Consider the following 14,686-nt stretch of genomic DNA (forward strand, 5'->3'; position numbering starts at 1 on the left):
TAAAGTTATTGAGCATCTGACATGCACTCTAAGAGTAAAATACACAATAACTTTGAAGATTTAGTCCAAAACAAAGTTTATAATATCTAATTAATAATTTTAAAATATTCACTACAAGTTGTAATGATAGTATTTTAGATATACTGGGTTAAAGAAAACATTATATAAAACCATATTATTAAAATTAATTTCACTTTTTTTTGCGGTATGTGGGCCTCTCACTGTTGTGGCCTCTCCCGTTGCGGAGCACAGGCTCTGGACGCGCAGGCTCAGCGGCCATGGCTCACGGGCCCAGCCGCTCCGCGGCATGTGGGATCTTCCTGGACCGGGGCCCGAACCCGTGTCCCCTGCATCGGCAGGCGGACTCTCAACCACTGCGCCACCAGGGAAGCCCTGAAAGTTCTTTATGACAAATTAAAATTTTATATGTACATCGCTGAAAGTTCTTTTTGACAAAGATCATGCTTTAGGCTACTTTGTACCCTCCAGTTTGGGCACATTGTTGCCAGTGCATGCTTGATAGTTAATAAGTACTTCTTAACTGTTAAACTTTATTTTCTGTTTTTTAGGTTAAAATTCCACATCGCTTAGCTACATGATGATAATATTGGTAAAAGAACAAGAAAAGATAATGGCAAAAATCTGCATGGAAACTGAAAGAGTAGGAATTACGTATGAAAAATATTACTTGGCGAGATTTTGATATTTCTTTTACTCTAAACAACTTTCTTGAATTGTAATTCTTTGTAGATTACATGAAGTTTATGTTACGCTTAGTGCAACATGTATAAACAAAGTATTTTAAAAGAGTGAATCCATTTTTATAGTAACAGGGACTTTTACTTGCTAAAAGTAATCGATTTCTCCCTCTCTCTCTCTCTCTTTTGTTTTCTCCCCATTGGCAAAGTACTGTGAAACACTACCTAGTTATAAAGAAGTGGCGCAACTACAAATTGATTTTTCATTTCACTGGATATTATCCGAATGAAGAATTGTGGTCACTGCCACAAACCAAAGTAGCCAGGTCCTGCTTAGAGAATTGCTAAATATGATCGTTTCTTGAATTATAATTTTTGCATTATGTAGACTTTGAAAGATATAAAATACTACCTCTCAGCTTTCTTTTAGTGAGAAAAAATTAGTCCTCAAACGGATGGTGGGATCACCTTAAACTTTATGTAACATGAGAAACCTTGACGAATCAGACCTTTGTTGAAGAGTAATCTTTTGGTGGTAGGGAACAGAGACTCATTCGAAGTCACACCCAAAGTCATAGGTGTTTATTGTGAAAGGGTAACTAGAACGCTCTTTGGGAAGTGGCGGGATCCAGTGCAGCCCTAGGGACCTGGATATTCATATCTTCCTGGGGAGCAGGTCTTTGTTGTTCTTAATATACCACTGGGTCTCAGCTTCCCATAGAGGCACTTCTACCACTTCCACCCCCATCCACCTTCTACTTCATCTTTGGTTTTTGCTTACTCCAGTGTTTGCTTTGTGGTGGCCCATTTTCTCTACTTCTGCCTCAAGCCCTCTCAGCTTCAGCCTTCCTGTCAGATAGCTCATTCTCTGTATTCTCCCCTTTCCATTTCCAGGGGAGAATCTGATTGGCTTATCTAATGATCCGAGTCCCGGTTTGGTGAGGATTGTTTGTTCCAGGTCACCTCTTAGGGTGATGGCCAGTTTATGGACTGTGTCTCTCGGGTCACATGACCACTCTTAATCCAGTCAGCTATGGTGGGGCGGGGCGGGGGGAGAAATTTGGGGGCAGTTATCTGTGCAACCTTTGTCCTAAGAATAGTTTGGGTCAGTTCTCTCAGCAGGGTCTCGGTTTCCTTCTCGAAGGGACACCAGGTACAGCAAACATGTCACACACATATACACACACAAACACACGCTGATTAAAACAAGTTACTAAAATAAAGGATGCATGAATAAAATGATTGAATTATGCGGTTACGTGTAGGAAATAATAAAGAGGGGAAGAAATCTATATTGACCGGGACCAATAATTAGCTTTGTCCGAGTAAAGTTTCTTCGCAGTAGAACAAATTGGTTTTCAAACATGAATTTTCTTTTGCAAAACTGACCATCCTGTTGTCACGTCTGTAGCTTTCTGAAGGCCCCTGCTCCTGGCTTACGTTCCTCCTAGGAGACCTCAGCATTCAGCACGCTGGGGACGCTTTGTTTCCTAAGTTAGGAGAGAGATCCTGGCAGGAAGTCAACGACCAGGATCAGATGCTGGGGTTGAGGATCCGTGGCTCCGAGCGGCGTGGGGGAAAGGCGGCGGTAATCGAAGCTCTGGGCGCATTTTCCTAGAAGCCTCCAGCGCTCCGCCACCTGTCTGGAGTCTGCCCCCGTCTCGGGCATCTCCTCTCTTGAGTTTCCTCCTCATAGGCTTGTCCCTGGGAGTGTGGGCGGCCGCATTCCTGAGCACCGAAACTCTCCCCCCTCCCCCCGCTAGCCTTCCTCCTCCTGCACACCAGCCTCTCTTTTCTGCCTCAGTCACTTCCTTCCTCAGCTTCTTCCTCACCAGTGCGTTGAAGAAGATAACCACCCCGCACCGACGCAGCCCCAGTTTTCTCGGAAAAGAAAAGGAGGCGGAGAGGTGAGTGATTGCCCTGGGAAGATGTGGCCAGGTAGGTATGAAGGATGGACGGGGGTAGCCGGTGGAGGCCAAGCAGCCGGGGGGATCGTGGGCTGCGGGTGGAGAGCCGGGACCGGGACGGGGCTAAGACGCCTGGAGGGTATAACTGACCTTGGGCTGAGCGGGTGCGGGGGACCGGGTGGGCGCGCCCCTGCGCCCCCCAACTCTGCAGCAGACTTCCGCCCTCGGCTCACGTGACGTTTTGCCGCCCGGGGGCGGACAGGGCAGGGAGATCCGCAGCGTTTAAAGATTTTTACCCGGAGCAACGTGTCCGCTTTGCGCTTGGGGAGCCAGTTCCGCAGAGCGGAGCGGGGACGGGCTGGGAGTGAGGGGACAGGTTCCCCCGAGGAATCTGGTGGCTTCAGGGCAGTGGACTCTGCGGCGCCGGCGGCGGGTGCGGATCTGTACGCTCCCGATTCTGTGTGCGGCGTGGGTGGTAGTGAGGGGACACCAGCGACTCGGGGAGCCCCGGGCTGGGTCCGTTTGCGTCGCTCGGTTTAGGCGCTCGCTCTCGGGGCGCGCCGGGGGCGCACCGACAGCCGGGGAGCGCAGGCAGGCGGCGCTGGCGCGAGACTCTCGGAGACAAAGGCTTCCGGAATGCGGTTCTTCCTGGGGAGGTCGCCCGGGAGCCAGCCGTGCGCCCCGGAGCAGGGGGCCGAACCCCGCGCTCCCCAGCTCTGCACCGGTACCGGTGGTGACCGTGTGATGGCCCGCTGGGGACAGGGTTTTGGGACCCCTTCCGGGCCAGCTCCCAAACTTGGTGCAGGTATGACCAAATATGGAGTGTGTGCGCGCCTGCGAGGGGCAGGAAGGAACCCAGTCATTCTTTGACCCGCACCAGCTGCTCGTCAGGGATTGTGAAGGAGGGTGGGGAAACAGTGGCCAGCCCCAGGGTGGAGAGGTGACTCCTGATTCCAAGATGTCCCCACTCCAGTAGGCTTATTCCCTGACATTAGAAAATTTCTAGGTATTGCCTCCAAACTTAAAAAAAAAAAACAAAAAACAAACCAACAAAACAAAACAAAAAAGGAACCAACCACTCAAAGAAAAAAGCTATGAGAGTCCTTAAATATATTCTTAAGCGCATATTGATGGGGGAGCATTTCAGCATATGGCCCAGATGGCCCAGTGCTCCCACATTCCGCTTTCTTTGTGATTCCCACGCACAGTGCCTAATTGGATTCTGTCTCAATTAGAGGGCCCGACTAGCATCTGCCATCGCCTTCCCCTGAGCCTCCCGCTGAGGGGCTCTTTCTTTCCCTTAGACTTGCTCTGCCCATGGCTTCTCATTGTTCTTGATCTCGCTGCTTAACACCGGTCCCAGGCTTCTGTCCTTATAAAATGTCATGGGCCTTCCAAGGATTGTGCAACAGCGTATTTTATACTCCTTTGTCCTCGTCAAATAATCAAATAAAGACGTAAACCATGCCAAATTACGTATGCTAGCAATAGTTTCTAAGCCTGTTATGTTCCCACTCGGAAGGGTCAGTGCAGGGAGCCTTTCTTACTTTGTAAGTGCCTGCCTTAGTAAGCACTCAGCATGTAATATTTCACACAAATACAACCCACTGTTATATTTAGTGTAGTTGGCATAATAACCAGCAAAAAAATAAATAAATAAAACAAAATTTTTAAAAAAGGAGAAGAGCCAGAATGATGCAGTAGAAATGGCATTTAATTGTGGGAAGCCCCTCGGAGTCAGTTTCATCATCCATAAAATGGGGATAAATAATATTACTTTGTAACGTTCTTAGGTTTACATGAATTAATGCAGATAAGGAGCCTCAGGTGTAATTAATTACAAAGAAATTCTGGTTGTCTTCCTGTCTTAAAATTGGATGAACATACATCTGCTTAATGTGATCCAGGAATTCACACTATTTAAGGGCGGGATTTCCTCTTTGAGTCTCATTATTAAAGGAGAATTAGGTCTGAAGTGCGTGGCTGGTGGGGGCGTGGAAGGAGTGGAAAACGATGTTAAAGAGATAAATATTCAGGGTGGGAGGAAATCAAAGCATCTGAGAATTGGAAAGGACTGTAATCCCCTTGGACATTTCCCTTTCTATTTTGTCCAATGTGGGCTGATTTCTTCATCAACCCTCACAGATCCATACTACTACTGCAAACTTTATTCACTGTTAGACTGTTTTGATTGTTTGAGAAATTTTGTCTCATATGGCTTTCAAATCTGCCTTTCTGTTCCATCTATCCATCCTACCCAATAGAGCAACATGAAATAAGACTATTCACACAAGTGCATAAAAGGAGCTTTAATTTTTAAAAAAATAGCTGCAGGTCTTCTCTAGGTTAACTTTAAAAGTGAAGATTCTTTAGAGTGCAAGTGACAGAAACTTAAGCAAACCAGCCCAAGCCAAACCAGGAAAGATTGGTTCATGTAACTGGAAAGTCCAAGGTCATATACAGACTCAATCATTTTTATGTGGCTGGAGTTTTCTTTGTGTCAGCTTTATTCCTGGCAGGCTCTTTTCACATGGTAGCCATTTATATAGGGGCTGTGAGCTTATACCTTAAAACCCAGTAGGAAAGTGTCTTTTTACTAGTAGTTCAGGCAAAATTCATGGGCTGAACCCATTGTTCAGGATGGGATCACCTATCCTATGTCCCAAACCAATTATTCTGACTTTGAACCACTCCTGGAGTCCAGGGTGAGGCTCTACCCAAGATACATGGGTTTAGAGCAAGGAAGGAAAGGCTGTATCCAAACAAACTTTAGACTGCTGGTGCCAGAAGGTGGAATGTGTGCTGAGCAGGGAGATATAACAGCTGTCCACCACACTGACACTAACAGGTTTTTTTCTTACCATTATTCTCATGGCATGTCTTTCAGTTGTGTCCTCTGGGTATGTTTTAGCTTTTTAGTGTCTCTCTTAAACTATCTTGAATTGAATATAATGTTATAATTTCACCAACACAAAGTTCCCACATTTGGACACTATAATTTTTGATATTCGGTTTTATGTAGATGCATTAACCTAAGATGTTGCCTTTTATTGCAATGTAGGCTTCTTAAATTATAAGATTTACACAAAAGTGTAGCAGTGTAGCAGTATAGTCGTGCTTTTATTATTAGCTGATAGCAAATCTGGGGTCTTGATCAATATCATTTAAACATAGATATCATTCTTGTTTTTTCAAAGCTACCCAGAAGTAGTTACAATCTGTCTGAATAAAGTTGTTTCTTCCAAATCATCACCCCAACGTAAACCATTCACACAATCCCACTCTTTTATTTGATTTGGAAAACTTACGATTTGCAGACAGACTGAATTGATTCCTTTTGCCCAGCTGCTCATACTTTCCAACCCTCATGTTGCTGTTTTCACTGTAAATTACTGCCTTCCTATAGAAACTCATTCTTCTTCCTTTACTTCTATACTTCTTTGATCCAACAAGGTTGGGTTTCTCTCCTCCAGCTCTACCTGCACTTTCCTATTTCTTGCTGTGTTTGTCTCCTCCCACTTTCTGTAGGTGTTTGCCAGGCCCCTTTACCTTTTCTGTCGGAGTGCACTTCCTCCCTCTTAGAGCTCCTCTCTGTTCCTCACATAAATCAGCAGCTCCATGGTGACAACACCCACAGGTGTGGTTCCATCCCTTCTCATGTCTTTGATCATTTTCCAGTCTGCACACCAGTTATGTATTGAACTCCTGCTCTTGGTGCCAGATGTGGTCCAGCAGTGAGCATGACAGTCAGATCCCCGCATAGAGGAGCTCACTGTCTAGTGATAAAAACTGAGAAGTGTCATTCCAATCAAGTGAAATGAAGAGGGCGCACATGCTGTGGGAACACACGTGGGAGAGCTCTCCTACCCCAGGGATTCAGGGAGGGCTTCCTGCAGGAAGTTATATCTCAGCTGGGACTGGACGTATGGATGTTAGCCCCAAGAAAGAGGAATAGCCAGAGTCCGGGTTGCAGAAGAAACAGGATATGTGAAGGCTGGAGGTGTGAGAGTGAGGGGTATTTGAGGAATAAAAAGAAGCCCCGTGGAGCTGCAGCCTGGATTCAAGGGGGTAGATTTGAGGTGGCTGGAATGGTGGAATGGTGGGCCCAGCCCGTGGAGGACCTCATGAGCCAAGGGGATTCTCACAGCCGCTGTTAGTCCTGAACTCCTTATCCAAAGATGAATGGTTTTCATCACAGGCTCTCCATTACAGTCAGGTTGCACTGGGCCCTGCTGGAGGAAGGGACCCAGAGGTCATCACTGCGCTGACCCCATGGTATTAAAATTGCCTTGGATCCACCTGGATCCGCCTTCCTTACTGGACTGCAGGCTCCCGGAGGGGAGGGATTGTGTTGGTTTATCCTGGTACCACCAGCTTCTAGCTTAGGGCCTGCTCCAAGTGTGCTGCGGTTTTGTTTCGTTTTTTGCTTCTGTGCTTTTGTATATACTCTTCCCTGTGCCTAGAACATCCTTTCCCAACTGTCTACTGGCCACCCCTCCCCAGTGACAAAAACTTCTGTGGCTTCCTCCTTTGTGTTCCCTTAATGCCTTGGACCCACCACTAAAAGAGTGCTTTCTTGTCACGTTGCTATTCATTCCAGGCCTTTCTCTGCGTCTGGATGGTGAGTTCCCTGAGGGCAGGTCCTGTGTCACTCACCTTTGTATTTTTGGTGCCCAGAGCACGGGCTTAGAGTTCATAGTGGGTGCAAGGAGAATGGCTTCATTCTGCCCGGTAGACTGTGTGGGGTCAGCCCAGAGGGGCAGTTATAAAATTGGGGAAATGGAGGTACTCTAAGGCCGGGTACATCATGCAAGTATTTTTAGGAAGAGGGCCACAGTAAATTAATAGTTACAAATGCTTCATGAAAAAAAGAAAGGGCCCTTGGATTTTGCAAGGTGTGTTTAATGGAATGTAGAAACTGTAGTAATACACATTTATTTTTTTCTCCCTCAGGCAGCAATGAATGTGGATCACGAAGTTAACCTCTTAGTGGAGGAAATTCATCGTCTGGGTTCAAGAAGTAAGTATTATAACATGGATACAGAATTTCTTCTGAGTTTGTGTTAGAGCAGGTAGGACTAACTTTTAGAGGCATATGAAGGGATCACCTAGGGATTCAGGACACAGTTAATGGCAGCTCTTCTGTCAGCCTCAGGTGATAACTGCTCTTAGCCCTGAAGTGATTTCTGGAGACACAGAGCCACTGTCATTTATACAAAGAATGGTTGAGATATTTCATTATCCTTTGAATGGAAAGATAATTGCTGTGCTTCTGTAACCTAGCTGCATTGAAATCTTGTAATTAAATCATGTTCACATTTTTATTTGGCACACTATTAAAATTCATTTTTTTCTGCATTACCCTGCCACCAGTTTGCAAATTGCCAAATGACTAGGGACTCGGATTGAAATTTTACTAAATTGTCTTTATTTTCTCCAAGTTTTTGAGTTTTGTGTAATCATGTGTTTGTGTGTATGTAACTAAAAGAAGCCGTCCTTTAGGTAGTTTTCTTTTAAAGTTAGCTTTTCCCCCAGCAGCATATAAGCGGCTATTGTGAAATTTGTGACATGTAAAATTGGTAGTATTAGTGCCCTTTTCCTAAGTTGTAATGAAAGCAACTGTTATGCTTGTAGCTATAAGTATTTCGTGCATCTCAGACCAGACATACGAGAGTTTGGGGAGCATTTCGAAAATTGTAAGAGCAGTAGATACATTCAGCCACAACTGGGATAATGGAACCCAAAGTTTTAAAATTACATCATATAAGTGAAAAACAACTTTAAAAAGTACCTTGAAAGAGTTGCTTGTCATTATAGCTTGATTCTTCTTAGCTCTGTCTACTTATGAATCACAAATCATTTGAAATAACAAGAGGTGCCTTGAAAATTCCATTAAGCCATTAGTATCAAATGTCCCCTGTAGTTTTCTGTTGCTGATGTAACAGTACTACAAACTGTGCATGAAGCAACACATTTAATATCTTTTTTAAAAAATATGTTTTATTGAAGTGTAGTTGATTTACAACGTTGTATTAATTTCTTCTGTACAGCAAAGTGATTCAGTTATATATATATATATGTATGTATGTATGTATATATTCTTTTTCATATTCTTTTCCATTATGGTTTATCACAGGATATTGAAATAGTTCCCTGTGTTATACAGTAGGACCTTGTTGTTTACCCATTCTATATACAATAGTTTGCATCTAACCCCAAACTCCCAATCCGTTCCTCCCCCAATATACCCTCCCACTTGGCAACCACAAGTCTGTTCTCTATGTCTGTGAGTCTGTTTCTGTTTTGTAAATAAGTTCATTTGTGTCATATTTTAGATTCTACATATAAGTGTTATCATATGGTATTTGTCTTTCTCTTTCTGACTTACTTCACTTAGTATGATAATCTCTAGGTCCATCCATGTTGCTGCAGATGGTGTTATCTCATTCTTTTTTATAGCCGAATAGTATTCCATTGTATATATGTTCCACATCTTCTTTATCCATTCATCTGTCGATAGACATTTTGGTTGCTTCCATGTCTTGGCTATTGTGAATAGTGCTGCTATGATCATAGAGGTGCATGTATCTTTTTGAGTTATAGTTTTGTCCACATTTAATATCTTAATGGTCAGGTAGGTTGGGAGTCTGTCTCAGTCTGTTTGGGCTGCTATAACAAAATACCCTGGACTGGGTGGCTTATAAACAGCAGAAATTAATTGCTCATAGTTCTGAAGGCTGGAGGTCCGAGATCAGGGTGCCAGCATGGTCAGCTTGGAGTCCTCTTCCAGGTCTCAGACTTCTTGTATCTTCTCATGGTGAAAGAGACCAGGGATCTCTTTGTAGCCTTTTAATCTATCTATCTATCTATGTATCTATCATTGTGGTAGCATTGGTTTATAAAATTGTGTAAGTTTCATGTGATACAACACAGCATGCTCTTCTGTTTGGTTTGGTTTGTTCATTTATTTTGGGGGTTTTGTTTGTTTGTTTTTTTTATTCCACATATGAGTGAAATCACATGGCATTTGTCTTTCTCTGACTTATTTCACTTAGCATAATACCCTCAAGGTGCATCCATGTTGTCACAAATGGCAAGGTTTCATCTTTTTTTTATGGCTGATGAAATCTTGCAGCCTCTTTTATAAGACATTAATCCTTATGACTCATGACTTTACACCCTTACACCCCCCATGACTTTGGTACCTCCCAAAGGCCCCATCTACTAATATCATTACCTTGTGGGGTTAGGATTTCCACATATGAATTTTGGAAGAACACAGCCATTCAGACCACAGCAGGGTCTGATAAAGGTCACCTGGGCTAAAATCAAGGTGTTGGCAGGGTGCATTCCTTTCTGGAAGCTCTAGAGAATCTGTTTCCTAGCCTTTTTTCTAGCTTCCAGAGGCAGTCTGCCTTCGCTCTAGGCGCTCAGGCTTCAGTAGTTGTGGCATGTGGGCTCAGTAGTTGTGGCTTGTGGGCTCTAGAGCACAGGCTCAGTAGTTGTGGCCCATGGGCTTAGTTACTCCACGGCATGTGGGATCTTCCCGGACCAGGGATCGAACCCATGTCCCCTGAATTGGCAGGCGGATTCTTAACCACTGCGCCACCAGGGAAGTCCCTCAGTGAGTCTTATTTTCGATAGTGATGCCTCTACCTGTGTTCCTCATTTCTACATTCTCAGTTTCTCCTGAGCTCTGTGACGAACTCTGTCACTCTTGGGAGTAGTACTATTGTTTGGATTGTTAAAGATATTAAAGATATATTTCCAAAGATTTGTCGGGTTTTCTTATTAGATCCTTCTCAATGTCAGCTTAGTGTTTATTGATCAGATTCAATTGCATTTAAAAGTCTAACATCTATATCCCTAGCACAGTGTTATTATTTGCTAAGGCAAACTGAACCTGCACTTCAAAATGAGCAGCTTTACAAACTAGATGACTACAAAGTAATTATCCTAATTTCTATAAAGATGAAAATATTTTGAACATTGCAACTTCACTAGGCCTCCTTGACTTACCTGTTCCTGGTAATAGATGACTTTTTAAGTTGGAAAGCATCTATGGAGATATGTTATCTACTGACAGGTTATGGTTATTTATGTTGTATCTGGAATAATTTTGACTAAACTAAATTATGATTTAGACTAATCTGAATATGATGTATCAGCCGAAGTTGGAGATTGATGAATTTAGTTTTACCTGTTTCTTTTAAAATAAAGTTCTTTAAAGTCTCTCATTTTTCATCCTGTAGAAAAGAATTAAGTGGATAAAGATTATTTGGAGATTTAAACTCCTTTGTTTAACAAATATTTCTTGAGTGCTACCTTTGTGCTCAAGTGCTGGAGATGGGAAAATAAACAAAATTCCATCTCAGCCCTTGTGGGCCTCTTTAGGTATCGAAAAGACAGATAAACTGGAAACGTGTATTGGGAAGTGGTTAAGAGTGTGTGTTCTGGGGGACTTCCCTGGTAGCGCAGTGGTTAAGAATCCACCTGCCAATGTAGGGGACTATGGGTTCAAGCCCTGGTGCGGGAAGATCCCACATGTCATGGAGCAACTAAGCCCGTGCGCCACAACTACTGAGCCTGCACTCTAGAGCCTGCGAGCCACAACTACTGAGCCCACGTGCCTAGAGCCCGTGCTCCGCAACAAGAGAAGCCACCACAATGAGAAGCCTGCGCACCACAAAGGAGAGTAGCCCTCACTCGCCGCAACTAGAGAAAGCCTGCGCGCAGCCACGAAGACCCAATGCAGCCAAAAATAAATAAATTTATTTTTAAAAAAAGGAGTGTGTGCCCTGGAGTCAGACTCTGGGAATGAATCCCAGCTCTTCCGTATTCTTGCTGTGTGAGGGGTATTTTTGCCTTCCTAACTGCAACTCAGATTGCTTGAAGGACCTGCCAGGTTACCAGCAGCTGCACTGATTCCTGTAATCAGTGAAAGATTCTCATTGCAAACAGAGGGTTGTGCAGCTAGAAGTTAAGAAATCAAACAGGTGCAGGAATTCCCTGTGGACCAGTGGTTAGAACGCTGAGCTTTCCTGCCGAGGGCGCAGGTTCAATCCCTGGTCGGAGAACTAAGATCCCGCAAGCCACGAGGTGCGGCCAAAAAAAAAAAAGAAAGGGAAATAAAACAGGTGCATCTTTGCTTTCCAGGCCAAGCATTCTCTGTTTTCCTTTACAAACTTATCTCCTTCTTCTCCTCTTAGATGGTTTACTTGCGGTAAGTAAATTAGCCACTCTAACTACTGTTCTCCTAGACACTTGATTGTTTCACCTGTGCCTAATGGCACATACCCCCTTTCTCTCATTCGTAATTGAACCAAAGTTAACTGATGAATGGATAAATAAAATGTGTTATATCCATAAAAAATAATTGAACCAATAATGATCATCGATCAAGTGCTTAGCATGTGCTGGGCACTGTGCTTTGTGCTTTAGAACCGTGTCCCCAACCTCACAGTGTGGGAGGTATTAAGATCCCCATTATACAGATGAGGAAACTGAGGCTTAGGGAGCTTACATAAAAGTTCTCAAGGCCAAACAACTAGCAGATGGCCAGGATTTCAACTGAGGACTGTCAAGTTTTTTTAAAAAGCTCTGTGTTATACTCCCTTTAAAGTCCAGAACAGGTACTGCCCTTCATGAAGTCTTCCCTTCCCATTCTGGCCCAGTCATCTTGTTCTTGACATCCAATCACGTACTGCTTTGTGCTGTTGTTTTACTGTATGTTTATTTCCTTGTGGAGTGGAAGCCATTTCTTTGATAGCTAGAAAGTGATTCTATACTTCCTTCTCTCTGCCTCTAGTGCCCAGCACAGGGCTGCACCCACAGTAGGAGTTTACTAAGCTGCAGGCTATAAGCTCTAGCAGGGGAGTGAAGGAACTCAAGAACCCTTCTCACTGTGATGGCCATCTACTCGACAGGGGGCGCAGCTTTAGGAGGGAAGAACTTGGAGCAGTGCAGTAGGATAGGACTGGGTCAAGGGTTCAGCCTGGTAGATCAAAGGATACAGCCAACAGTTGGAAGGTGTCCTAGATTACCCTTTGAGACTTCAGTTGATTGACTTTTAGCCAAAGATCCACCTTTTGTTTACCTTAATTTAAAAAAACTTTTTTTTAGAACAGTTTTAGATTTGCAATAAAATTGAGAGGAAGGTATAGAGATTTTCCATATACCCTCTGACCCCCGCACATACATAGTCTCCCCCATTATTAATATCCCCCACCAGAGGGGTACCTTTGTTACAGTTGATGACTCTACATTGACATATTATTATCACCCAGAGTCCATGGTTTACATCACATTTCACTCTTGGTATTGTACATTCTGTGGGTTGACTAATGCGTAAGGACGTGTCTCCAACATTATAGTATCATAGAGTATCTTCACTGCTTTAAAAATTCTCTGTACTCTGCCTGTTCATCTCTCCCGTATCCTAACCACTGAAAACCACTGATCTTTTTACTTAGTTTTCTCTTTTTCCATAGTTTTGCCTTTTCCAGAATATCCCATAGTTGGAATCATACAGCATGTAGCTTTTTCAGGTTGCTTTCTTTCACTAAGTAATATATATTTAAGGTTCCTCCACGTTTTTCATGACTTGGTAGCTCACTTCTTTTTAGTGTTTACCTTAACTTTTAACATCTATACTAAAAACTGGCCTTCAAACTAGATAATCTAGGGATTCTGGTAAATAAAGATTTCTTCATTTTTAAGGTCACCACTCCTTCCCTGGGGATTCTGAGCATGTTCAGAACACACTTAGAGAAACACTGCTCCTGATCTGGGATTTCTCTTGTACTTGTTATTTTTATCGATTCAACAACTAACAATTAAAAAATCGAAATTTAGACAGAGAGGAATTGTCCACTGCAGTGCTGTATCACATTCACTTTTTTTTTTGCCACACCGTGTGGCATGCTGGATCTTAGTTCCCCGGCTAGGGAGACCAGGGATCGAACCTGTGTCCCCTGCAGTAGGAGCACGGAATCTTAACCACTGGACCTCCAGGGAAGTCCCACACGTTTACTTTTTGTTACTGTTTCTTAGTTCTCTTCCACTCTCTGTCCAGATGACACTGAAGCTAGGAGATGTACCACACATTGCTTTTATTCTATCACATTTTGAATCTGGCAAGAGGTTACACTGAATTTCTGACTGTTGACTGCTAAACTGTAATCTTGGTTAACCTTCAGTTAGATGTTTATGAAAGGTTATGTGTATCTGCCACACATGGTGGCAAGAAACAGACTTTGCATTGGCTAACGTTGTGTTTTCTCAAATTAGATGCTGATGGAAAATTAAGTGTGAAATTTGGGGTCCTCTTCCGAGATGACAAGTGTGCCAATCTCTTTGAAGCACTGGTAGGAACTCTCAAAGCTGCAAAAAGAAGGAAGATGATTACGTACCCAGGAGAGCTACTTCTGCAAGGTGTTCATGATGATGTGGACATTATATTGCTGCAAGATTAATGTGGCTTGCATAGCTTTGCTTATTGTGGGTATTTTTGTTTCTGGTAAACTGGAATATTACATCAAAGGACAAACGTATTAGCATAACTTAATGTATTTTTATAGAACTTTATAAACAAAAGGAGACTCATTTTAGAAGCCTGTCCTTTTTTATATCTTGAAAGTAAATTTATGTATTACACTGTAAAATAAATAAAACCTATTATTTTTTCTCAGGAATCCGGCTGGAAAATGTAGGCAATGAGGCTTTTTTTGGTGGGGATGCAAGAGTGTTTGTTTCATAAATCATTCTTAGATAATTTCTACAGATATTTGACATTCTATGAAATCAAGAAGCAAACTTGAAGACTAGCTCCCACAATGAATGTAATGTTTATGTAATAAAAACATGTAACTCTCTCCAAATTGCCTTATTGCCTTATTTTGTCATTTGAGATTTATGTATCTCTCAGAATCGAGTTTTTGCATCAACATTAGGTAACTGCAGTAAAAGTTATGTTGATTTGAAGAAAAATTCTCTTAAAACTACAGAATTTGAAAAGTAGGGATGGTTAGTGTTACGATTTGGCCCTACAAAAAATATTAATTTTGATGCCTATATTGTGCT

The 14,686-nt window shown here is 42.9% G+C and overlaps 1 protein-coding gene across 2 annotated transcripts; it reads left to right on the plus strand.

Moving 5' to 3' along the window:
* Positions 1 to 1,158: 1,158 nt before the first annotated feature.
* ABRACL (ABRA C-terminal like) lies at positions 1,159 to 14,479 on the plus strand. 2 transcript variants are annotated; one of them, XM_029224376.1, is made up of 3 exons: positions 1,159 to 2,605; positions 7,559 to 7,625; positions 13,895 to 14,479. In XM_029224376.1, exons 2-3 carry the CDS (start codon positions 7,565 to 7,567, stop codon positions 14,077 to 14,079), a joined length of 246 nt encoding a protein of 81 aa, XP_029080209.1. In that variant the 5' UTR covers positions 1,159 to 2,605; positions 7,559 to 7,564; the 3' UTR covers positions 14,080 to 14,479. The 2 variants fall into 2 exon arrangements, with proteins under 2 accessions (XP_029080209.1, XP_029080210.1); XM_029224377.1 differs by having other exon boundaries at positions 2,593 to 2,636; positions 13,895 to 14,478.
* Positions 14,480 to 14,686: the final 207 nt, after the last annotated feature.

The sequence above is a fragment of the Monodon monoceros genome, unplaced genomic scaffold (assembly GCF_005190385.1).
Source record: "Monodon monoceros isolate NGI ecotype Baffin Bay Population unplaced genomic scaffold, NGI_Narwhal_1 Super_Scaffold_15, whole genome shotgun sequence".
In the NCBI taxonomy this organism is placed as follows: Eukaryota; Metazoa; Chordata; class Mammalia; order Artiodactyla; family Monodontidae; genus Monodon; species Monodon monoceros.

Bases quoted from the DNA above. Each gene is read 5' to 3' on its own strand.
- ABRACL (XM_029224376.1), top strand. From the start codon at position 7,565: ATGAATGTGGATCACGAAGTTAACCTCTTAGTGGAGGAAATTCATCGT. The intron at 7,626-13,894 runs GTAAGTATTATA...TTCTCAAATTAG, and splicing joins TCATCGTCTGGGTTCAAGAA to ATGCTGATGGAAAATTAAGT.